The sequence below is a fragment of the Sphaerodactylus townsendi genome, linkage group LG11, assembly GCF_021028975.2.
Source record: "Sphaerodactylus townsendi isolate TG3544 linkage group LG11, MPM_Stown_v2.3, whole genome shotgun sequence".
Taxonomy (NCBI): Eukaryota; Metazoa; Chordata; class Lepidosauria; order Squamata; family Sphaerodactylidae; genus Sphaerodactylus; species Sphaerodactylus townsendi.
This window is the reverse complement of record NC_059435.1, coordinates 7,387,823-7,412,546: the sequence shown is the minus strand read 5'-3', so window position 1 is coordinate 7,412,546 and position 24,724 is coordinate 7,387,823. Positions and strand designations below refer to the sequence as shown.

The 24,724-nt window shown below is 47.8% G+C and overlaps 1 protein-coding gene across 1 annotated transcript in view; it reads left to right on the top strand.

Annotated features, from left to right (window-relative positions):
* LOC125440545 (palmitoyltransferase ZDHHC11-like) overlaps positions 1–24,724 on the top strand; it is a 49,549-nt gene that overhangs the window by 15,870 nt on the left and 8,955 nt on the right. The window contains exons 2-8 of the mRNA XM_048510418.1: positions 2,777–2,998; positions 11,705–11,883; positions 14,436–14,537; positions 16,997–17,126; positions 19,992–20,005; positions 20,983–21,132; positions 24,295–24,425. Coding sequence (XP_048366375.1) covers positions 2,777–2,998; positions 11,705–11,883; positions 14,436–14,537; positions 16,997–17,126; positions 19,992–20,005; positions 20,983–21,132; positions 24,295–24,425 — 928 coding nt within the window. The remainder of the gene's footprint in view (positions 1–2,776; positions 2,999–11,704; positions 11,884–14,435; positions 14,538–16,996; positions 17,127–19,991; positions 20,006–20,982; positions 21,133–24,294; positions 24,426–24,724) is intronic.

The following is a 24,724-nucleotide window of genomic DNA, read 5'->3' as shown; positions in this document are numbered from 1 at the left end:
AGGGAAAAATGGCGCACTTGCTTTGACTCATTACGCAATAGCCAATTTTGCGTTCTCCAGGTGGATCACATTTCCTTATCACTCCCCTGCCAGCATCATGCTGGCAGGGGATTATGGGAACTGTAGTCCATTACATCTGGAGGGCCGCGAGTTTGACACCTATGGACTAATGGAAGGGTGGGGGGATCCAAAGTGTGCTCTATGAAATAAAGTCGGGGTTGCCAGCATGGGGTTGGAAGTTTCCGGGATGGAGTTTAAGGAGGGCAGGATTGGAGTGGGAAAGGATCTCATTGGGGCTCACTGCCATAGAACACACCCTCCAAAGAAGTCATTTTTTTCCAGGTAAACTGATCTCTGTTGCTCTATCTTTCTGTCTGTCTGTCTATCACCTTAGCTGAGTAGAACAGAAGAGGCAGATTCCCCGTTGCTTTTTATCTGTGAGTTTACTAACTATAAAGCGTAGTGTTTACGTAGAGCAAAAAATAAAGACATTCTTCTTGTAAAAGCGCAAATCAGCATTTGTCTTGCTCTATGGAGGTTGGTTGTGAAAATCTTGACACTCGTGCACTGTTTTTTGAGTATTATGTATGGGATGATGAAAACGCTTGTGCCTCTTAGCAGCTTAAACGATAAGTTGGCTTCCCTTAGATTTCCGGGCTTGCTTTTTGGCTCTCCTGGCATGCCTGGGTTGTTGTTTTTGTGAGGAAAGCTGGAATTCCCCAGGACCGTTTAAAACAGTGGTCTTCAAAATAGTGCCCCTGTGCCCACCACCACTGTCCCCAGCCCCTCCAGGTGTTTTGAGGAAGGGGCTGGGACTTTTCCCCAGCAAAGCTTCTGATTGGCAATTTGATTGATTAGGCAGATGTGTACAAGCACTGGTTTGGCAAAAACTGTCAACACACAACAAGGATCGTTGTTGTTTATTATTATTATTATTATTATTATTATTATTATTATTATTATTATTATTATTATTATTATTATTATTATTATTATACACATAACAACACAGCACAAGTGTCTGGAATTCATCTCTGAATACCGAGTCCTTCCCAAGGACCTAGGATATTAGAGGTATTTTATGTAGGAATATGTGCAGAAATTCCTTAGAAGTGTTGCTTTCTGGCAGCAGGTGGACTGATGTTCTTGACCAAGTTTCTTAGGCTTCCCCAGATGTTTTTTCAAGATTTCTTGGGATTCCTCCTAGAGCACCGGAACACTACCAGTAGCGATTACTGTTGTTCTTTTTTTTTTTGCCACAATCGCTCAACTTCAATTTTGTAGGTCCTTGTATTGCCCGTGATCTTTTCCAGCTCTCTTTGTCCTCTACCCTCAAAGTTGTCAATCTGGCACAGCAACATCTATGTGATCCAAACATGTTTTTTCTCTATCACTGTTATGTCTGGGGTGTTGTGTGTGCCAGGTGTCTGTCTGTCTGTATTCTTCAAAAGTCCCAGAGTATTTTTGCTTCTTCATTTTCTGTGGTCTTCTCTGGCTTGTGCTCGTACCAGGTCTTGCTATAGGGCAGGCCGGTTCTTCTTCTTCTTCTTCTTCTTCTTCTTCTTCTTCTTCTTCTTCTTCTTCTTCTTCTTCTTCTTCTTCTTCTTCTTCTTCTTCTTCTTCTTCTTCTTCTTCTTCTTCCTCCTCCTCCTCCTCCTCCTTCCTCCTCCTCCTCCTCCTTCCTCCTCCTCCTCCTCCCTCCCTCCTCCTCCTCCTCCTCCCTCCTCCTTCTTCTCTTCTGTCATTATTATTATTATTATTATTATTATTATTATTATTATTATTATTATTATTATTATTATTATTATTATTATTTATTAGATTTATAGGCCACCTCACCCCCAAAGGGCTCGAGGCGGCTCACAATACAGCTGTTCCAATAACAGCACATAAAACATATAACCACATTAAAACAAATTTCCACAGCAGCAGTTTCTTAAAATTTAAATAACAAAGTTAAGAGCAAGCAAAATTACAGACAGGCGCACTATGTGACTGACGATAAGCCACGTGAGCCATTTTGTGGTGGGCTCTGCTTGCTGTGGCAGCATTTTGTGGCAACCGTTTTGTGGCTGTGCCCACCACACTGTACCAGCATGCACACCACAATTTCCAAAAAAGAGTTCGGAGACCCCCCCTGTTTAAAGTAAATCGCTGCTCCCAGGAAGCTTGGAGGGAAATGTTTGCATCCCTTCTTAGGAACCGTGGTTCACCAAATCACCACACTCAGCCCAGCTCTGTTCTGCAGACCGCGAAGTCTTCTTGCAGTGATACATCTTCCCTCTCCCTTTAAGGACTGAAAGTCTTTGCTCCTGGGACACTTGTAGGTTTGATGAATGCAGCACCTTCTTGTCAAATAAGGTGGCTAAGCAGGTTCTGTGCGTTTGTTCGTTCAGGGGCAGATGGGACAGCAAAGCAAAACACCATGTTCTCAGGACCTTCGTGAATGGCTGAGGCAGCAGGCAGAGGCGTACTGGGGGGAAATGGTGCCCAGGGCAACACCGGCTCTGGGCGCTCCCCCCCCCCGCGCCCCACTTACCTTAGCCGGGGTGCTCAGTGGGTTTCAACGCGGCCTTGCCGGTGGTGCCCCCCACGTGATTCCACGGAAGCCCGGGATCAATCGACTCCCCAAGTCCCTTCTGGTGAGCACGCCATCGCCAGCAGGGCTGTGCTTTGGCTTCCCAGTCCCTACTATGTGCCACAGGTGGGGTTTTATAGATCTGCTGAGGGGTAGCAGATCTGTTATTTCAAGGAAGGGTTGGGTTCTGTCTTGCAGATGATCTGCTTTGATGAGAAGTTGCAGCGGATAGGACCTGCGGAGCAGAACCGACGCAACGGCCTCACCCTGGCCCCTCCACACTCTCGAGTAAATGGCTGGTCGTTGCCTCTCCACTCCTTCCAGGTAGTCACCTTGGGGCTTTATGCCTACCTGGCTATTGTGGGTTTTGGCATCTACATCCCTCTTCTCCCTCACAGATGGAAATACGCGGCCTATGCTGTATCCTTTCCAAACACTCATTGGGAAAACAACGGGCTGAATTTGCTTATGCTGTGGATAGAGGTGGAAGGGATAAGGCCTCGTTCCCCCGTTGAATCTCTCCCTGAGTGGGGCACACGGTCTGCGTGTGATCCTGCCAAAGTTCAGCTATGTCCATTTTTCTTGTCTTAGAACAGTGATGGCGAACTCCATGGCGCTGGAAGTCGCAGGTACCGGCACTCAGAGCCCTCTCTGTGGGCACGCTGCGATAACAGAGTTCGCTACGTAAAAGCAGAAAATCACAACTCCCCACGCTGACCGATTCTATTCTGACCTGGGCCACTGGAGTTAACGACGTGTGCGCCACCTGTTGGTGGCATCTATGGCTGGCGGACCTGGTGCCTGTGCTCCACCGCGGTTGCCGCCCCTGAGGCGGTGAGTGGAGGCGCAGTGGTATTTTTGAGAGGCAAAACGTTTTAATCGCCGGAAAAGCTCGCCAAGCAGGCTGGCCCCTGCTCGAAAGCGGGCATAGCGGAGCGTTGAGGGAACCAACCGTTTTTTTCTAAACTAAAACCTCAGCATTCAGGTTAAATTGCCGGGTTGGCACCTTGCGATAAATAAGTGGGGTTTGGGTTGCAATTTGGGCACTCGGTCTCAAAAAGGTTCGCCATCACTGTCTTAGAACTAGAGTTGCCAACCTGCACCTGGGGTCTGGGGATTTCCTGAACTACCGCTGGGTTCCAGAACACGGAGATCAGGTTCCTTGGAGAAAATGGCCGCTTTGGAAGATAGAGAGGCTTAATCCGAGGGACGTCTTATTTTAGGTCGCCAACTCTGGTTTGTGAAGTTCCCGGAGATTTGCCATAGGAGCCTGGAGAGGGTGGGGTTTGGGAAGGAATGGAAGGGGTATAATCCCATTGGGGTATAATCCCATAGAAGAGTCCACCCCCCCATAGTAGCCATTTTCTCCAAGGGAACAATTCTCTGCTGCTGAAGATCTCCAGGCATCACCTGGAGGATGGCAACCCTAACTCATTTGCAAAGTTGCCATGAAAGGGGGATGGTTCGGTCTGTGCTTCGTTTTATTTCATGCCTGCACTCAGTGCGCATCGCCCATTGCCTGTCCTTGTATCCCGCTGAATGCGAGCCATTATGAGGTTGGGCACTCAAGGAAACTGGGATTCCTTAAAGAAACAAGATTAGTTTTCTGAAATTGGGCCTGCCTGACTAGCGGATCATAGATTCACCATCAAGATATAAACAAGCCAGCAACGATAATTTATAGGCTGCCCTCACCCTGTCAAAGCGGGGTAGTTTACAGCAGGTTAAAACACATCATCAACACAGTAAGTTAACGGAGAACATAAAACAGAACTGATGCATTAAAACACAGAAAAATATAACATTTAACAATCTGGCGCCTCCAAATGATCACAGGAGACAACCACTGCTGTCAGGATGGTACAGAAGAAATCAGAGATGGTACAGTAGAAATCAGACAACCACTGCCGTCAGGATGGTACAGCAGAGATCAGAGATCACAGGAGACAACCACTGCCGTCAGGATGGTACAGCAGAAATCAGAGAACTAAGAATTATGTATATGTATTTTAATCGGACCACATTGGAACAGCATCCAATCCCTTCATACTCTTCGAAGGATGCCTAGCATTTCTACAAACACTCGGCTCAGATCGGTCCAGGATTTAGTTATTCATCCTCTTCCAGCCATAAAAACATTTTCCTCGGTCATTGGGGCCAGGTCAGGTCAGATCTTGAGTCTTTGGCTTGGATCTCCTCTTGAGGACCAAACCGCAGCAGATGACAAGGGCCAGTTGTGGGGAGGAAGGTAAAGTGTCCGACGAGGGTTTAGGGCACAGGTGTCAAACTCATGACCCTCCAGATGTTATGAACTACAGTTCCCATCATCCCCTGCCAGCATGATGCTGGCAGGGGATGGTGGGAACTGTAGTCCATAACATAAGAACATAAGAACAAGCCAGCTGGATCAGACCAGAGTCCATCTAGTCCAGCTCTCTGCTACTCGCAGTGGCCCACCAGGTGCCATTGGGAGCTCACATGCAGGAGGTGAAAGCAATGGCCTTCTGTGGCTGTTGCTCCCGATCACCTGGTCTGTTAAGGCATAACATCTGGAGGGCCACGAGTTTGACACCTATGGTTTAGGGCAGTGGTGGCGAACCTTTGGCACTCCAGATGTTATGGACTACAATTCCCATCAGCCCATGCCATCCTGGCCAATTGGCCATGCTGGCAGGGGCTGATGGGAATTGTAGTCCATAACATCTGGAGTGCCAAAGGTTCGCCACCACGGGTTTAGGGGATTCTCCTCTCTGAAGGAGATTCTCCTCTCTGAAGGCAACAGGATCACCTAGCTCAACGGGTCACCTGAGGTCTCTCATCTTGGCCTAGCTTACCTCACGGAGTGGTTGCTAAGAGTGGTTGCTAAGCGTGGTAGCCTCACAGCAGCACACTGTGTATGCTGCTATGAGCTCCTTGAAAGAAGGGGGAGATGAAAACCTGACTGCGTGGATCTTCCCAGAATTTTTCAAAGGTGAACTACAGTGGCAGAATAAATTGCACCCGATTCAGTTCAGGGCTGTGGCGTGTTTTGAAACAAACCTCCCCCTCCATGCATACCTTTTTTCTCCTTCCAAAGCTGATGCCAGCTTTTTGGCAGGGGTCAGCTTGAATGGGGCTTACAATCAAAGGGGCTTACAATCTCCTTGCCCTTCCCCCCTCACAACAAACACCCTGTGAGGTGGGTGGGGCTGAGAGAGCTCTGAGAAGCCAGATCAGCCCAAGGTCACCCAGAAGCTGGCGTGTGTGGGAGTGCACAGGCTAATCTGAATTCCCCAGATAAGCCTCCACAGCTCAGGCGGCAGAGCTGGGAATCAAACCCGGTTCCTCCAGATTAGATACACGAGCTCTTAACCTCCTACGCCACTGCTGCAACAGGATCACCTGGCCTGTGGCTGGGAATTTCACCTCGTGTGTGCCGCTTTGGACTGAACTGTCAGTGTTGTTAATTATTTACAGCCCACATTGCCTTTCCTTGTGCGAATGAGCTAATCTAGCCGGCATGCCCACCATCACTATGCGCTTCCTGGGGCTACCTGCATGTCCCGGCACCCCTTGGCGAGTCTGGTGGGAGAAAGCTGAGTGGCTTCAAGTCCCCATAGCAATGCCAGGAAATAGCTGGCCCCTCTGCAGCCTGTGGCGAAGGATAACGGCACACGAATAGAGATGATCTGACCAACAGATCGACTTAATGTGAGTGGCACCTCGCGATCTGTCTCAGTGGAGAGCAGCTTGACATTTATATATGTACACGCTACTCTGGGTGCTGTGGGTGGAGACCCTCACTTCTGTTGAAATAATATACCAGTGGTGGCGAACCTTTGGCACTCCAGATGTTATGGACTACAATTTCCATCAGCCCCTGCCAGCATGGCCGAAGGGGCTGATGGGAATTGTAGTCCATAACATCTGGAGTGCCAAAGGTTCGCCACCACGGCAATATACATTCACTTTGTCGCTACTTGTGCCAGCCATCGTCACCCGTGCACACCAATCGCTCAAAACCACACCAGCAGTTGCTGCCGACGCCTCCTTAATGCGGAACTCAAACAGGCAGTTTCCTGCCCTAGGTCCATTTCGGGCTGTTGCCACCTCCACAAAAAGGCTGTCCTTCTGATTGGTCCACCCACAGTGAGCAGGGGGGAACAATGGGGCACAGTATCACATCACATTCCCAATCACGTTCTCATATTCTTGTGGAAAACGAGAGACACCCCCCCCCCAATGATATGTCCACTAACATTTGGCCCAAAGTGCACATCTCCCTAGCAACGGTGCCACTACCAGTAAGTACATGTACAGAAAAGAAAATGGGGACATTTCGGGACTCCGCTCCTGATTAACCCAGGCAAAATGGCACCCGGTCGATACCATGAGCAGAAAACGTGCTTGAGGGAACGTTTCAGGAAGAAGAAGAGTTTGGATTTATATCCCCCCTTTCTCTCCTGCAGGAGACTCAAAGGGGCTGACAATCTCCTTGCCCTTCCCCCCTCACAACAAACACCCTGTGAGGTAGGTGGGGCTGAGAGAGCTCCGAGAAGCTGTGACTTCGCATGAAAGTCCCAAGGTCACCCAGCTGGCGTGTGTGGGAGTGCACAGGCTAATCTGAATTCCCCAGATAAGCCTCCACAGCTCAGGCGGCAGAGCTGGGAATCAAACCCGGTTCCTCCAGATTAGATACACGAGCTCTTAACCTCCTACGCCACTGCTGCTCCTACCAGTACATGTACAGAAAAGAAAATGGGAACATTTTGGGACTCCTGATTAACCCAGGCAAAATGGAACCCGGTCGATGCCATGAGCAGAAAACGTTCTTGAGGGAACCTTTCAGGAAGAGCGGGCTGCTCATCAGAGGGGAACGTTTCGGAAATGGTTGGCAGCTCAGCAGAGTTGACGTCAGGTGGGGAGATCGGGGGGCAGGGAGATCAGGTGGCTGGGTGGGGAAAATGAACTGGTTCTGCTCCCGTGGTGTTTTCACAGTAGCAGGTTCAACCTGGGATTTTTGAAAAGAACTACCAAATTGCCGATTGTTGAAAGCCCTGGGATGAAGAAGAAGAAGAAGAGTTTGGATTTCTATCCCCCCTTTCTCTCCTGTAAAAGACTCAAAGGGGCTTACAATCTCCTTGCCCTTCCCCCCTCACAACAAACACCCTGTGAGGTAGGTGGGGCTGAGAGAGCTCCGAGAAGCTGTGACTAGCCCAAGGTCACCCAGCTGGCGTGTGTGGGAGTGCACAGGCTAATCTGAATTCCCCAGATAAGCCTCCACAGCTCAGGCGGCAGAGCTGGGAATCAAACCCAGTTCCTCCAGATTCGATACACAAGCTGTTAACCCTCCTGTAATTCACCTGCTGCTGAGGGTGTATCAGTGGATAAACCCTGTTTCTTCTTTGGACTCCAGGAACCATACAAACTTCTTGACCAAACCAGGATATTTCCCTTGCTCAACCCGGGATATTTGGACCATGCAGAAACGATCACAGTATCAAAAACATGTTTCCCCTGTCTAAAACGTTCTTTATTCTGATAATTCAAAAGTCTTTTTAAAACACTCTCCACTGAAACATTCTTGGCAGCAGCTTACATGGCACGGCTAAGCCTATTCGCTGCTTTCTCCGGTTGCTTTTCTGTAAAAACTTTCAAGCCGTCACTCTCGAGTCCTAGTGGGGATCAAAACATTTTGTTTCTTCCCAGTTTTGTGCAGGCCAAGGAGCAGGGGTGACAAAGGCCACCAATGTTATGAAAAGGAAACCATCACGAGCCTTGTAATTGATTCACTATTTATGTACTAAACACAAGATTGTTGCTAGGAAGTATTAATGGCATCCCACATTGTTCTCATCCGCAATGATAAACTGCCTCTCGGAGTGAGAGGATAATTGTCAAGTTAGGTCATGTGTTAAAATAAAAGGTGGCAGCTGTTCCGTTTCTGGTCCTTAGACCCCGCTTAAGTGCCGGCTGGGAAAGCATTACTTCTCTTGCAATAAAACTTGGGAGGCTCAAATGGAAAATGACAACTGCGTTGGGAATAAACAATTCTCATCCCGTTCAAAGACAGGCGGAGATTTTCCTGTGGCAGCCAGCTTGTTCGGTGGGCACAGTGTTGGCTGGGTTTGAAAATGATTTCACGGCTAAGGTTTCCTGCTGAGTGATCCATGTCTGGAAGTTGTCAAGGGGAATACCTCCTGGTTGATCCTGGGATTTTTTTAATATAGGCGGCTGTGCTAGAACTCCTGCGGCATCTTGAACAGCTGGTTGGAGTGTCTGGGGCGGGTACCTCAAACGCTTCACTCTTTTCCTACACGGAACCAACCCAAGCATGATTATTAATGTCAAATCAGTTTCTGCGGGTCTATTGTGTGTGATATAACAGGGATCTGCATGGTCAGTAATGTACATGATTGAAAATTGATGTGGAAGACATCAGGAGAAATTCTCTAGTCCAGTGGTGGCAAACCTATGGCACTCCAGATGTTCACTTATTTATTTTATTTTATTTATTAAATTTATAGGCCGCCTCCTCCCCGAAGGGCTCGAGGCGGCTCACAACATGACTGTTTCCAGAACAGTAAATCAATATAACATAAAATCTAACTCATTAAAATTCAGCAGCAATTAAAACAATAAATACAGATTAAACAACAAGGTTGTGTAAAAACACACACACAGGCGCCCGGTCTAAAGGCCAAAGGAGAAGGGAGGAGAGGCAGGGCCCAGGATGGAATCAGGGCCCTACCAAGATGGAAAAGGCAGCTTAGTTCCGGTTTCAGTGGGGGGCAATAGAACCGCAGCCAGCCCCTCCAAAAACCCGGTGGAATAGCTCCGTCTTACAGGCCCTGCGGAATTCACCAAGGTCCTGCAGGGCCCGGACAGCTGGAGGTAGAGCATTCCACCAGGCAGGGGCCAGAGCTGTAAAGGCCCTGGCCCGAGTCGAGACCAGCCGCATCATGAACTACAATTCCCATCAGCCCCTGCCAGCATGGCCAATTGGGGCTGATGGGAATTGTAGTCTATCTTCCATCTATCTATCTATCTATCTATCTATCTATCTATCTATCTATCTATCTATCTATCTATCTATCTATCTATCTATCTATCTATCTATCTATCTATCTGACTGTTCTGTTGTGGAGCTTCTGTTAAACAACACAGATGTCATGCTCTTGGAAAAAGTAGCAAAATTTCTTTTACAAGTGACAGAATTTTCTAAGTAATGTATACTGCTATATACAGTCTTCCTGTCTGCACTTTGAATGTACTCTTGATTTTTGTATTTCAAAAATGTCTGGCAAATCAGCTCTTTGAGGAAATTGAGGGTGAGGGAACTTGCGGCCTCGAGAGCCGCATGCGGCTCTTCTGCTCCCTGCACTGTGGTCTCCACTGTTTGTTTCGGTGGCTCTATCCTTGCCTGCCCTGCAGGCCAGCTGCCCATGGTCGGCTGGGCCGCGGCTGGGCGGGTTGGCCCCTCTCACCCCCCCCCCCATTGGAGCAGGGCGGGCGCTTTCCCGGCGGCCGGCGAGGCCGAGCCGCCAGCTTCATCCTTGCCCGCCCTGCAGGCAGCAGGGCGGGCGCATCCATGCGCTTCTCAGAATGAGCGGAGTAAAAGGTAAAAAAAACCCCTATATATATATAGTGTTATCTTTATTTTAAATGTCAAAAATTATTTGCGGCTCCAAGTGTTTTCTTTTCCCGTGGAAAACGGGTCCAAATGGCTCTTTGAGTGTTAAAGGTTCCCTACCCCTGCTCTAGAACCTATTTTTAAATGCCAAATAAAGGTTGTTGTTGTTGTTGATCAAAATCTGCATCAATCAGCATCTCTTCTAGGCAAAAGCTGCACCTGGCTCTACTTACTTTCTAAAAACACCTGGAGGCGTAAGGAAAGGTGTTGGCAGGTGCCATGGTGCCCACGAGCATCACTTTGGGGATTCTAGCACCTCTTTGAGCTGCTAACGGCTGCGTGGTGCCCTCAAAGGAAGGATTTTGATCTGTTGCTTCTGGGAAGTTATACAGCTCACGGAACAAACTTTTCAAAATGTAATGGCTTCTTAAAGGTTGCTGCTCACCCAAAGGGGAATCTAGGGAATTAGTGGAACATTTTTATTGAAGCAACTGGCGATGTCTTTTATTTATAGGAATGGTGAAACCTTCTGCTTTGATACTAGAGAGCAAACCTGGATTTGAGCCATTGATTCTCAAGTCAAATTTACAGTCGTTTTGACAGAGTGTCTGTAATGACAACAACGGCAGGTGACCCACTGTGTGTGTTTGTTGTCAATAGCTGCCTTGGTAATGGTGAAAGCATGTCGCGGTTGGGGATTCTTTTTCTTGCCGTAAATCTGATGATACAGCTGAGCCCAGTGTTTTCAAATGGAACAATACAGTGGAATATTTGAGATAAGGCCAGCCTGATTAAGGAAAATGTGAAGGATATATATCGCATTTGCAATACACAAAGATTCTAGCTCAGTGATGGTGAACCTTTTCGAGACCGAGTTCCCAAACTGCAACCCAAAACCCACTTATTTATCGCAAAGTGCCAACACGGCAATTTAACCTGAATACTGAAAAATCAGTTGGCTCCAAGGTGTGCATTACTCGGGAGTAAGCTTGGTGGTAGTTGGTGGCTTTGCTTTGAAGCAACTGTGCAATGCTTCGAATGGGTGAATCACAAACCTAGGAGGGTTTAGAAGCAAGCCCCATTGTCAGCAACCGAGCTTACTCTCAGGTAAAGGATTGCGCTTTAGTTCTTCCCATGAAAATCAGGGGGTTTAACAGGGGGTTTAACAGCACTTAAAAGGGTTACCTACACGTTATGCCCAGTGGCCCAGGTCAGCCTAGATGTGTGTGTGTGTGGGGGGGATTTTCCACCCCCCACCATGATGAACTCTGTGCATGTGTGCCCACAGAGGGGGCTCTGAGTGCCACCTCTGGTACCCGTGCCATAGGTTCTCCACCACTGTTCTAGCTTGTCCTAAAGACTCTTACTGTGAACCTTTCATAGTCCACCAAAGCTACTAGGGTTTGTGCTTGTCATTTGTAGCTATTAAGATGAGAAGGAATCGACAATGGCGAATACACATGAAAGCCCAGGCTCTTGTTCTTCTAGTTTTCCTTAACGCTGTCAAAATGCAGGTGATTGGCCTACTTTTTGTGCACCATTTAATTAATCATCTGGTTGCTGCCACCATCGATCCAGCGGATCGGAATGTCTTGGCCAAGAAGAATTACCGCAAGCCCATGCCAGTTTTTGATCGCAGCAAGTGCAAGCATGTGATTGAAAACCAGCACTGCTACCTTTGTGACGCTGAAGTGTAAGTCCTCCCTTGACGATGTGGCATTTGTACCTCCGTTTAATGTTTGCTTCAGGCCAGCAGTGGGCTTAGATGGGTTAAGAACACAAGAACATAAGAACGAGCCTGCTAGATCAGACCAGAGTCCATCTAGTCCAGGGGTAGGGAACCTTCGGCTCTCCAGATGTTCAGGAACTACAATTCCCATCAGCCCCTACCAGCATGGGCAATTGTCCATGCTGACAGAGGCTGATGGGAATTGTAGTTCCTGAACATCTGGAGAGCCGCAGGTTCCCTACCCCTGATCTAGTCCAGCACTCTGCTACTCGCAGTGGCCCACCAGGTGCCTTTGGGAGCTCACGTGCAGGATGTGAAAGCAATGGCCTTCTGCTGCTGCTGCTGCTCCTGAGCACCTGGTCTGCTAAGGCACTTGCAATCTGAGATCAAGGAGGATCAAGATTGGTAGCCATAGATCGACTTCTCCTCCATAAATCTGTCCAAGCCCCTTTTAAAGCTATCCAGGTTAGTGGTTGTGGTCAAAGTCTCGATTACCAGTATGTTTTAAGGATGGATATGCTAATAATGCCACATCTGTCGCAGCGACAAAATGGCTGCCGCAAAATGGCTGCCAGAGGAGGTGGGACCAGCCACAAAAAGGCTGCCGTCGTTTACAGCAGGGAGGGATCTGGGGGAAAAGAAAAGGGGCCACAAACGAAAACGAGGATGGGTCTAGATCAGCGGTGTCTAACCTGTGTGGTGGGGAAACCTGCGATTCATTGGTTTTCTGTATTGAGCAGGCCAGTGAGAGGCATGGCTCAGTAGAAGATCCTCTCCTTTGCATGCAGAAGGCCGCAAGTTCAATTCCTGGCATCTCCAGTTAAAAGGACCAGGTACCAGACAATAGGAAAGACCTCTGCCAGAGGGCTACTGCTGGTCTGAGTAGACTGTACCAGTGGTGGCGAACCTTTGGCACTCCAGATCTCTTTGATCTGAGATTGCAAATGCCTTAACAGACCAGGTGCTCGGGAACAACAGCCGCAGAAGGCCATTGCTTTCACCTCCTGCATGTGAGCTCCCAAAGGCACCTGGTGGGCCACTGCGAGTAGCAGAGAGCTGGACTAGATGGACTCTGGTCTGATCCAGCTGGCTTGTTCTTATGTTCTTATGTTCAGATGTTATGGACTACAATTCCCATCATCCCCTTCCAGCATGGCCAATTGGCCATGCTGGCAGGGGCTGATGGGAATTGTAGTCCATAACATCTGGAGTGCCAAAGGTTCGCCACCACAGGACTATACCGACCTTGACAGAGCGATGGTAGCAATTCAGCATTGCAAGGCGTGGCTTACCCCCTCCCCCTCCCGCCCCACTTGATTTCTATTCACCAGGTTATTATAGGAGCATGCTTTTTTAAAAATTGCATTCCGCATTTGCAAGTCTAAATGGATACAGTCCATTCTCCCACACCATTCTGCTGAATATGTACTTGGCCATAGACTTGGCCATGCTTTAGATGCAGGGGTCTTCAAACTATGGCCCTCCAGATGTTCATGGACTACAATTCCCATCAGCCCCTGCCAGCATGGCCAAGTGGTAGGGCTCATGGGAATTGTAGTCTATGAGCATCTGGAGGGCCATAGTTTGAAGACCCATGGATTAGAGGGTAGACGCAGACCTCTGAGCCCACCAGAGTCCAATGAGGTTTGGCAAATGTGTTTGAGTGGAAGAGAAAGCAGGAGAGAGAAGGTTCAGAATCCTGATTTATAAGGAACCATCAGGAAAGCTCTGGCAATTTTCTTCCAGGTGACTGGCTGATCAGCAGATAACCCTACAAACATGGTCCACCTTTGCAATGCGGTTCTCCACTGGGGCGTCAGTTTTAGAAGCTTTGACATGCCTAGTCTCTAAAGTTAGTACATGTCTTCTCTGGTTGGCTGTCCTAGGGGGCTCACTGTTTATGCATACTTGTAGTCTATGACAGGGGCAACCTTTCTGAGCCTGGGGGCACCTTTGAAATTCTGACCCAATGCGGTGGGTGCAGACACAAAATGGCTGCCTCAGGAAGCGGGGCCTGCCACAAAATGGCAGCTGCAGTTTACCTTCGGTGACAGGATGAAGATCTTTGTGTTGTGGGGTGCTGTGTGGCTTCCGGGCTGTATGGCCGTGTTCTAGCAGTATACTCCCCTGATGTTTCGCCTGCATCTGTGGCTGGCATCTTCAGAGGATGCCAGCCACAGAGGCAGGCGAAACGTCAGGAGAGACTGCTGCTAGAACACGGCCATACAGCCCGGAAACCACACAGCACCCCAGTGATTCCGGCCGTGAAAGCCTTTGTGTTGTGTTGACAGCTGCTTCAAAAGCAACGTTTTTTAAAAAATCAAATCTCCAGATGTCAGTTAGAATCCTTGCGACCTGACCACGGCCACTTTCTAAAATCACCTGGTGGCTACCAGGGAAGGTGTTGAGACCCCTGGGATATCTGAATGCTAAGCTCGGCCATCAATCTGTGACATTTGTCGATGTGACTTTTCAGCAGTGGAATGTATTTCTTTAATGTATTTTTTTTCCTCTAGAGGGCCAAAGGTCAAACACTGCAGCACCTGCAATAAATGCATTGCAGGCTTCGACCACCATTGCAACTGGTTAAATAACTGCGTTGGAAGCAAAAATTACTGGTAAGTTAATAGCAGCTAGCCAAAGCGACGTTTTTTAAAAAAATCTACACAGCCAATCAGAATCTATCTGAAGCCCCCCATTTTCTAAAAACACTGGTTGGGCACCAGAAGAGGTGCTCAGGCCGCTCTGCCGCCTGAGCTGTGGAGGCTTCTCTGGGGAATTCAGATTAACCACACACGCCAGCTGGGTGACCTTGGGCTAGTCACAGCTTCTCGGAGCTCTCTCAGCCCCACCCACCTCACAGGGTGTTTGGTGTGAGGGGGGAAGGGCAAGGAGATTGTCAGCCCCTTTGAGTCTCCTGCAGGAGAGAAAGGGGGGATATAAATCCAAACTCTTCTCTTCTTCTTCTTCTTCATGGGTGCCATAATGCTCACAATTGTCACATTGGGGAACCCCGGTTTTAGAGGAAGATTCAATAATAAAGGGCAAGCTGCGTTCCTGTGAAGTTTGTTGTCTTGCTAAGAAACCCACGAGAAGCATCCCTGCATGACAGTATGAAAAGCCTTCTCCCAGGGGGATATGGGAACGTGCATGTCTATGCCGTCATGCATAAAAATTGGGCAAGGATCTATCTCAGTGATGGCGAACCTTTTCGAGACCGAGTGCCCAAACTGCAACCCCAAACCCACTTATTTATCGCAAAGTGCCAACACGGCAATTTAACCTGAATACTGAGGTTTTAGTTTAGAAAAAATGGTTGGCTCTGAGGCATGCGTTACTTGGGAGTAAGCTTCGTGGTAGTCAGTGGCTTTGCTTTGAAGCAACCGTGCAACTCTTCCAACGGGTGAATCACAACCCTAGGAGGGTTTACTCGGAAGCAAGCCCCATTGCCAGCAACCGAAGCCTACCCCGCGGGTGGTATGGATCGCTACTTTAGTTCTTCTGATGAAAATCGAGGCGGGGGTTTAAATGCAGCTGCTTTTGAAGAGGGTTGCTACACTGTTTCCTGAAAACTAGGTTCTTTCCGCTATCACTTGTGGCATGAATGCATTTTCAAACCACTTTCACAACTGTTTGCAAGTGGATTTTGCTATTCTGCACAGCTTTAAAGAGCACTGAAAGCAGTTTGAAAGTGCATTATTCTGCATGTGCGGAATGAGCCTAGGTCTTAGGTTTAATGCTAATAATCGAGCCCAGCAGCCCAGGCCAGCCTAGATGTGTGTGTGTGTGTGTGTGTGTGTGTGTGTGTGTAGATGTGTGTGTGTGTGTGTGTGTGTGTGCGATTTCTCCCCCACATGATGAACTCTGTTTGCGCGTGCCCACAGAGAGGGCTCTGAGTGCCACCTCTGGCGCCCGTGCCATAGGTTCGCCACCATTGATCTATCTTTTGCAATGTGGTTGGAACACACACCAACCGTCCATTTGTGTGTGTATGTGTGAAGTGCCATCAAGTCACGGCTGACTTAGGTAACCCGTCATGGCGGATGATTTGCCGTAGCCTTCTTCTGCATAACGACCCTGGTATTCCTTGGCGGGCTCTCATCCAAATGCTAACCAGGTCTGACCCTGCTTAGCTTCCAAGGTCTGTCAAGATCTAGCTAGCCTGGGCCATCCAAGTCAGGCTCAAGTCTCACGATGGCTAATCTGCCTATAAATTTCTTACTCTTGTGTTGAGAAGCTGGCAAGTGTTAAGCAGTGTTAACATTACTAGGGGAGCTGATTTTGCAAAGAGAAGACTGGCACGTGGGCAGAGGCGTAAAACATTTTTCAGATCCTTTAAAATTTGTACTGGACTGGCATCTACTGGGATATTCAGTGGTGGGATCCAAAAATTTTAGTAACAGCTTCCCTCACCAGCCCCACCCCCACCCCCCCAGCAAAGGAGGCAGAGGCGTACCTAGGCAAACCTGAGCCCTGGGCAAAACCTGAGTTGGATGCCCCCCCCATGGGCAGCCACCCCACCACGACCCCCCCAAAAAATTTTTCGCACCAGGTCATTTCTAAATCATCATCACATTATAGAAAATGCCCCAACGCACAAATCTGAGCACAGCAATGGTGAAACACGCAGGTTCTTTGATAGAGACTGGTGAGATAAAAGGAACGAAAGGCTGAAAATCCATGAATTGCAGAACCTGAAAGGGATTAACCCAGTTCAGGGAGTGACATTATTAGTTGCAATTGCTATATGGAACCTTCACGTTCAAAGGCAGGAGGCCTCTCGGAGAGGCGAGGGCGTGGAGACGGAAAAGCGGACCCCATTAGTAACCCCCTCTCGGCACACACAAATAATCAGTAACCCACTCTCGGGAACTGGTGAGAACCTGCTGGATCCCACCTCTGTGGATATTGACTATATTTTGTGACAAACCTACGATTATCAGTCTTTCATCCTGGGGGAACAGGAATGTTGTAGCTTTGCAGCTGAATGACTGTACCTTTCATAGACAAACGTTTCATAGCCCTCCACTGTGACCTTCATATTCATGATTCTTTCTATTCATGTGTGCCTGCCTAGGTTTTTCTTCAACGCAGTGGCTTCATCGGTGCTTGGACTTTTTCTACTGATCTTGGTGATCCTATATGTCTTCATCCAGTATTTTGTCAGCCCAGCAGAGCTCCGGACATCTCCTCAGTTTGAAAGTATTGTTCCACTGACTTAGAATCACTTTTACACCAATGGTCTAGTAACAGAGCCTCCATGTTCTAAGGCAGTAAACCTTGACAATACCAGTGCCAGGAGGCAGTATCAGGGGAAGGCCTCAACCTCTGTGCCCTGTTGTTGGCCCTCCAGAGGAATAGGTTGGCCACTGTGTGAGGCAGGATGATGGACTAGATGGATCCTCACTGGTCTGATCCAGCAGGATTCCTTTGATTTTCTTAGTATATATTCAAGCTGGTGGGGGCGGTTGGTGGGGTTTTCTGAAATAAAGACTCTTCTGGTGGGCTACAGAGGCCCTTTCCGCACGGGCCAAATATCCCGGCAGGCAGCCAGGATACATGCAGAGGTGGGATCCAGCAGGTTCTCACTAGTTCCCGAGAGTGGGTTACTAATTATTTGTGTGTGCCGAGAGGGGGTTACTGATTGGGTCTGCTTTTCCGTTAGAAATTCCATTAGGTCCAAAAATCCTAAAGTCCTGTTGTTTCCTATGTGGCTGGTTAGCGAAGGTAGAAAACGGGATAATTCTCCCTGTTGGGCTGTTGTAAAAACATGTTTTAGAAATATGGTAAAGTTCCTTGTTTAAGGAAAGTATCCGTCTTTTGATTTCTAGAAACAAAATTAAGTATTTGAAAGTATTAAGTATTTGACAGGCAGTCAATTAGAGGAGAAGTAGTTGTTTCTGTTGGCAGTAGACGATAGGACTTGCTATAATGAGCTTAAATTATGGACAGAAAGATACCAGCTGGAAATTAGGAACTTTTTTTTACAGTAAGAGTTTTTTACAGTAACAGAGAAATTATTAATGCCCCGCCCCTGGAATGCCCGGCCACCCCCCCATCGTGCCCCGCCCAGCCCCATTGGCGCTACGCCACTGTTTGAATCCCACCACCATGGGAACCTGTTACTAAAATTTTTGGATCCCACCACTGGATACATGACCCCGAAACTGCCCCGGGCCATTCATACAACCTAGGGCAGGGGGGCGTGGGACTAAAACAGGTTGCCACCATGACTCCACATGGAGCTGCGGCTGCCTCCCGCACCTCCATGCCGGGTTTTACAAAAAGAATTGCGGAAAGTGTGATTCATGTAAAACCCGGCATGAGGGTGGGTTTTCTCCGGGATTCACCCGGTTTAGGGGCAGGAACTGTGCAAAGTTCCTGCCCAAACCAGGTTACATCCCGCCCCCACCGCGGGATATTTGGCCCACGCAGAAGGGGCCAGAGATAAACACACCTTGCCATAACATGCTTCTGAAGGGGCCAGCCAGATCACGGCCACACAGCCTGAAAACCCACAACAGCCAGTTGGTTCTAGCTGTTGAAAGCCTTTAACAGTACATCGCTCTTCTGGTTTCTTTGTCTGAGTTTGTCTGAGACCTTTAACAGGCTGGGCTACTGTATTTTGTAGAGTGTTGGTTCTGAACGTTACTTGGGATTATTTATTTGTTTATTTTTTTAGATAGATAAACCTTTATTAGGCATAGAATCCATATAACAGCCAACATTGTCCAAACAAGTATCCCATACATGAGAACCATCGCAGGTAATCATTTCAAAGTTTCTATAAGGAACCTAGCTACAAAAGTTAAAATCTCGGAGGCGGAATTGTTTAGTAGAAACATAATCTTCCCCACAGCAGAGTATTCATTAAAGATTACAGGACAAAGAGCAAAAAGTCTGGTCCTAGATCCCTCATATTTGGGGCAGTCAAGCAATATGTGTTCCATGGTTTGAATTGCTGTGATACAATGAGGACATTTCCGCTCTTGCCGGTCGATTTTTCGAAACCTTCCTTGTAACATAGAGCAAGGGAAGGAGTTACAACGAGCCCTAGTGATTCTCCATCTATGCTTGGGCTCCTGAAGTAAACTCAAATAATCTGCCATGTGATTGATTTTAAATTTGATGTTAAAAAAGAGGGGGGAGCAATTGCTTCTATTTGTTTATTTTATTATATTTGTATTCCATTCTTCCCCTCACAGGTTCAGGGCAGCTTCCAACACAACATAAACGATCCTAGAATCAAGCATAAATAGCAGCAATTTAAAATTGCAAACAGCGGATAAAAACCACTTTCCAATAAATGACAAATTAATAACCCTGAGACTGCAGGAATACAGTCAAGTCACCATACCGGAAATGTTATGCAAAGACGTTAGAGATTATCCACACCTCCAATATAATTGAATGAGATGGGGAAGCCATCACAACGTGGTAAAATTACCCGTGATGTTAATGAGGTCATAAAATTGTCCCTTCCCTTGACTGCAAATATAGAGGAGGGGAAAATCACAATTTAGTTTGACTTTTTCCCCACCTCCCATAAACACATATGAAGTTGCCCATTACTGAATGAGGTCTTTGGCCCAACAGGGTCAGTTTGTATTGTCGAAGGCTTTCACAGCCGGAATCACTGGGGTGTTGTGGGGTTTCCAGGCTGTATGGCCATGTTCCAGTAGCATCATACCCCAGGGTCAGTCTGGTCTACTGCAGTTGAGTATTTCTCATCACCCTCTACCTCATCATTTCCAATCAGACTGATGCTGAGAATTGATGTGAATACTTTCCACCACCAAGCTATGCCTCCCCATCTTAAAACAGCTATGTTGATCAAGGCTGGGAATAGGTTTTTAATGTTTTGGCATAATTACCATGGCCATAATTATTTTTAGCAAGCTCAGGATTGGTGCGCAGAGGTAGACAATCGCAAACCACCTCTGTCTCTTGGCCTGAAAACCTCACAGGCCACAGCAACCTGATGGCAACAATAAAAAGAAAAACCACCCTTCTGTGGTTTCAATTAAAAAAAAACACATGTTGAATTTGGGGTGCCGAGCAAACATCAGCAGGCAGGAAATGCTTTATTTCTTCCACCCAAACCTCTTACTTTCATTTCTGTCGCTCTCGCCTGCCATTCTGTGCGCTGCAGGAGATTATCTGTGGAGATTCCCCGTGGATTTTTCCTCTGCTTGCAGCTCATCGGTTTGCTATTTTGCTGGAAAAAGTAGATGAATAAAGTTTGTTTAACCCAGCGATCCCGTGCACGTGTTGTTTTCCCTTTTTATTTGTTTGTTTTGAGGGGGCTGTCTGTGAAGCTGCGTCGACACAAATATAAGCATGTTGCAGCTTCTGTAATCATGTTGACGCAGCTTCACAGACATTCCCCTAAAAAACACACACAAGGAAAACCAACGTATACACGGATTGCTAGGCTAAACAAACTTTATTCATCTATTTTTTACAGTGAATAATAAGAGATGGAATGAGCCGCAAGCAGAGAAGTACCTTAATTTGGGAGAAATCTCCGACAAGAGAAGTCTACAGCAGCTTTCAAAATAGCACCATTGTGAAGCAGGACAAAGAGCTCCATGCAGCGGGCAGGAGAAAGATCTATTTTTTTTTTTTTTTTGTCTGGCTTGGCGGCTTGTGTTCCTCCCCATGCTGGCGGGGTACAAGAATCCCAAAATGGATCTTTTTTAACATCCTAAAGATGTTGTACGTATGCTGTGTGGAATTCACCACAGTTATATCTACCCCAAGGGCCAAAAAGTCTATAGAATAGGGCCGTGGTGGCGAACCTTTGGCACTCCAGCTGTTATGGACTACAATTCCCATCAGCCCCTTCCAGCATGGCCAATTGGCCATGCTGGCAGGGGCGCTAATGAACAACATAGTCCATGGCACGCTGGAGAATATAAAACCGCTCAAAAATGAACACTATAGAGGTTTTAAAAGCCTTTCATGTTATCAAGGAAAATTTGAAACTAGAGAAGAATGATTACCGCTCTCCTCTTTTTTTTTTTTCACTTCACGTAAAATTGATTTGCTCTAATGACATACCTGGTTGGGTCTGTTCTTCCACGTTGCTCAAGTAGAGACGCGAGGTGTAGCCATCATATCTCGCAGCCCTATAACTCTGCTTTTGGGAGTTTGGCTTCTTTCCTACTGCTTTGGACATTTTGCTGATGTTCACCTTTTACCTCTAATAGAGTAAAATATTTCCAAGAGTCCGCTTTGTCATTAAAATGTGTTACTTCGTTTTTCAGTGGGGCAGTGTGGCATTCAGGCACAGCTTGGTGTCAATTAATTAGCTGGTTGTTCTTGATCTCCTTGGAGGTTCAACCGGCTCCCAGACACTCCCTAACACCTTGAGGCCAGATTGCCACACCCTCATTGAAACAAGTCTAAAAACTTTCTGGGGCAACTGGGGGAGAACCACTTCCTGGGCAGCTTCCTCTTGTGTGGTGGGAACATGGGACACATCTTCCTTCCCTGAGCATCTAGTGCACCATCATGTCTTTCATGCAGCCAGATACCTACCTACCTACCTACCTACCTGCCTGCCTGCCTGCCTGCCTGCCTGCCTGCCTGCCTGCCTGCCTGTCTGTCTGTCTGTCTGTCTGTCTGTCTGTCTGTCTGTCTGTCTGTCTATCTATCTATCTATCTATCTATCTATCTATCTATCATCTCTCTCTCTCTCTCTCTCTCTCTCTCTGCTCTGCCTGCCTGCCTGCCTGCCTGCCTGCCTGCCTGCCTGCCTGCCTGCCTGCCTGCCTGCCTGCCACCTGCACCTGCCTGCCTGCCTGCCTGCCTGCCTATCCTATGTGTCTATCTGTATCTGTCTATCTGGCATCTATCTGTCCTATCTATCCCTGTCTATCTGTCTATCTATCTATCTATCTATCTATCTATCTATCTATCTATCTATCTATCTATCTATCTATCTATCTATCTATCTATCTATCTATCTATCTATCTATCTATCTATCTATCTATCTATTTATTTATTTATTAGATTTAATATACCGCCCCATCCCAGAAGACCTCTGGTGATTATTACAATATAAAACAGTTATATATAAAATCAGCATAGAATACAATTATCATAAAATGCATAGAAACAACAGTTGTTTTCCAAACATAGGCGTCTCCACGAAAACCTTATTTGAAGCTAAAACTTCAGACTTAACCCTCACAGAGGAGAGTGCGATGGGTCCTGATGACATTGGGGACCCATGGGAAATAATAGTGGGGGGGGGGGGGGGGGCACACTCAGCGGCTGGCCTCCAAAGAGGCCGAGTGGAACAACTCCAGTCTTACAGACCTGCTGCGAGAATGCAGCCAGGGATTGCCACATGGGGCCGGACAGCATGGAGGGAGAGTGTTCCACCAGGCAGGGAGCCAGACCGCTGAAGGCCCTGGCCCGAGGTGGAGGCCAACCATGCATCATTGAGGGCCAGGAGGGATCTCCAGGCTAAGTTGGCCTCTGTAAAGCACTTAGAGGAGTTGAAGACCAGGACTATATGGGGTATGTCGGGTCCTGAAGATGCAGAGGGGTCCCAGGCAGTAAATAAGGCATTAAAAGGTCAGAACCCACACCTTGAAGACTGATTTGGGAATTCAACTGGGAGCCAATGCAGGCTGGCCTTAACGCTGGGTTGTATATGATGATCTCGGAAGAAGCCCCCCTGTGCAGGCAAGCGAGGCCACCCATGCGTATGGACCTACATATGTGCAAGGTTGTATCTACTGAAAATGGCACCCAAGGTGAACACCGCCTAGTGGTGAGTTGTGTTCCCCCCAAAAAAAACTTTGCATGGAGTTTGGGGGTGTGCTGGATAGGTCCAGCTCCCATGTGTTTCCTCCCCACCTCCTGAGCTCTGCCAGCCTCTGGAGTTGTCAGCTGGACTTAAGGAAGGCTTAGAGCCAACTTGGTGCAAAGCTGGACTCAGCCATAGCCAGCCTCTGCCTGGGCAGGCCCACCTTTGAACTCTGGGCTGTGAAGGTGAACCCACAGTTTAAAGCTAGATCCTGCTGAGCCCAGCCTTTAACAACTTTGACGTGCACCCCACCTGAGACTCCCACATAGGAAGCAGATGCGAAACCCAGTGGGCCCTCCTCTCCCACTATCTATCCGGGGGCCTCTGGGTGTCCCCCCTCAAGGATTACCGAGGGCATCTACCCATCTACCCCCCCACCCGTAGATACACCCCTGCATGTGTGCATAACATGCCTAAAGGCATATTTGTTTGTTTGTTTGTTTGTTTGTTTGTTTGTTTATTATACTTGTATACCGCCCTCCCCCGGTGCTTAAAGCCCTTCAAATGTAGGCACAGATTACACAGTCATTTTCCTACTGAACTATTAGCTGTGTTCTGAGCCTTCACATGCCTTTTACCTGGGAAGGGGGGGGGGGGGGGGGTCAGCTTTAATCCAGTGTTTCGGGAGATACTGGAGCAAAAGCAGGTTTGCCTGCAGTGTAGACAGGAAGGTGCCCGCCCCCATCCAGCACAGTTTACCGCTTCCACAGCTCATACAGCCCAGCCAGGCCCACCTGCCGTGCCCTGTGATGCTCTTTTGTCCGTTTTTAAGAGTAGTTGGTAGGTATGTCGGGATAACATTACACCTGTTGCCAATATTTTTTTTGTAAGAAACCCTGACCTGGATGGCCCAGACAAGCCCAATCTTGTCAATTCTAAGAAGCCCCGGTTGGTACTTGGATGGAAGTCCTCCGAGGAAGGCCAGGGTTGCTACGCAGAAGCAGCCAAATGGCAAATTGCCCCTGAATGTCTCTTGACTTGAAAACACTGTGAAGTCACTTTAAGTAGTGTGTCACTGTGACTTGATAGCCCTTCTCACCACCACCACCACCACCACCAAGAAATTCATGATGAGTTTAACTCTGTCCCGCCAACAGCAAGCTACCTTGAATGCTGGAGGCGCACTTTGCCCATGGTCGCTTAAGGTTGGGAAGAGGCTGGATTTAAAACAAAACAAGCTCAAAACCACCAGGAATGAGCGCCTGGCTAATGTGGAGAACTAGCTTAAGAGAGGAAAGGTATTAGCAGAGAGTGGTGGTGGATTTGAAGTTTGCAGCTCAGAGTTCAGTAAAGGGTGCTTCGTTATGTCTGCCCAATCCCAGTAGGGTCCCCAAGCCTTTCCTCCTAATTCTGGGGTGGCACTTGCTGAGACTTTTGGGCTGAGCGTTGGGATTCCATGGGCACTCCACCACTGCTGCAAATGCATTCTCCGAGGCACTTGTGACAGCAGTGAGTCCCCAGTGGAGAATTGCCCCTTTGTGGAATTGAATTACAATTTAATACAAAATGAAACCTCTTGACAATTGTTGACCGCTTCTGGGTGCTGTTAAAGATGGTCGCGGGGAAAAAGGGGTGAATTTTCCACCTTTCTATTTGATTTTCCAGTCCTCTCTCTTGATACACAAGCCCGATTTCCCTCCATTCCAACAGGCAAGAAAAGAGACCATGTGCCAACGGAGAGAGGTTGGGTCTCCAGATAAGAGCAAGGTGGATTCTCCAGGGCTGGATTCCCTTCCTTAGCAAGTCACCTTAGCGGAGACTTGGGATACCTGCCCCTTCCCCTTGATCTTAAAAGGACGAATGGGGATTGCCATTCCTGGGAATTAGGTAAACTGACTCCAATTGGAGACACCCTGACAGGAGAGAAAAGCAAAAAATGCAGCCTTTGTTGCATTCCCCCGCCCACCCAAAGCATAATAACAGCTGTCAGGCTGATTTGAATAAGATTTCCATGCCACATCATGAATACTTAATTCAGATTG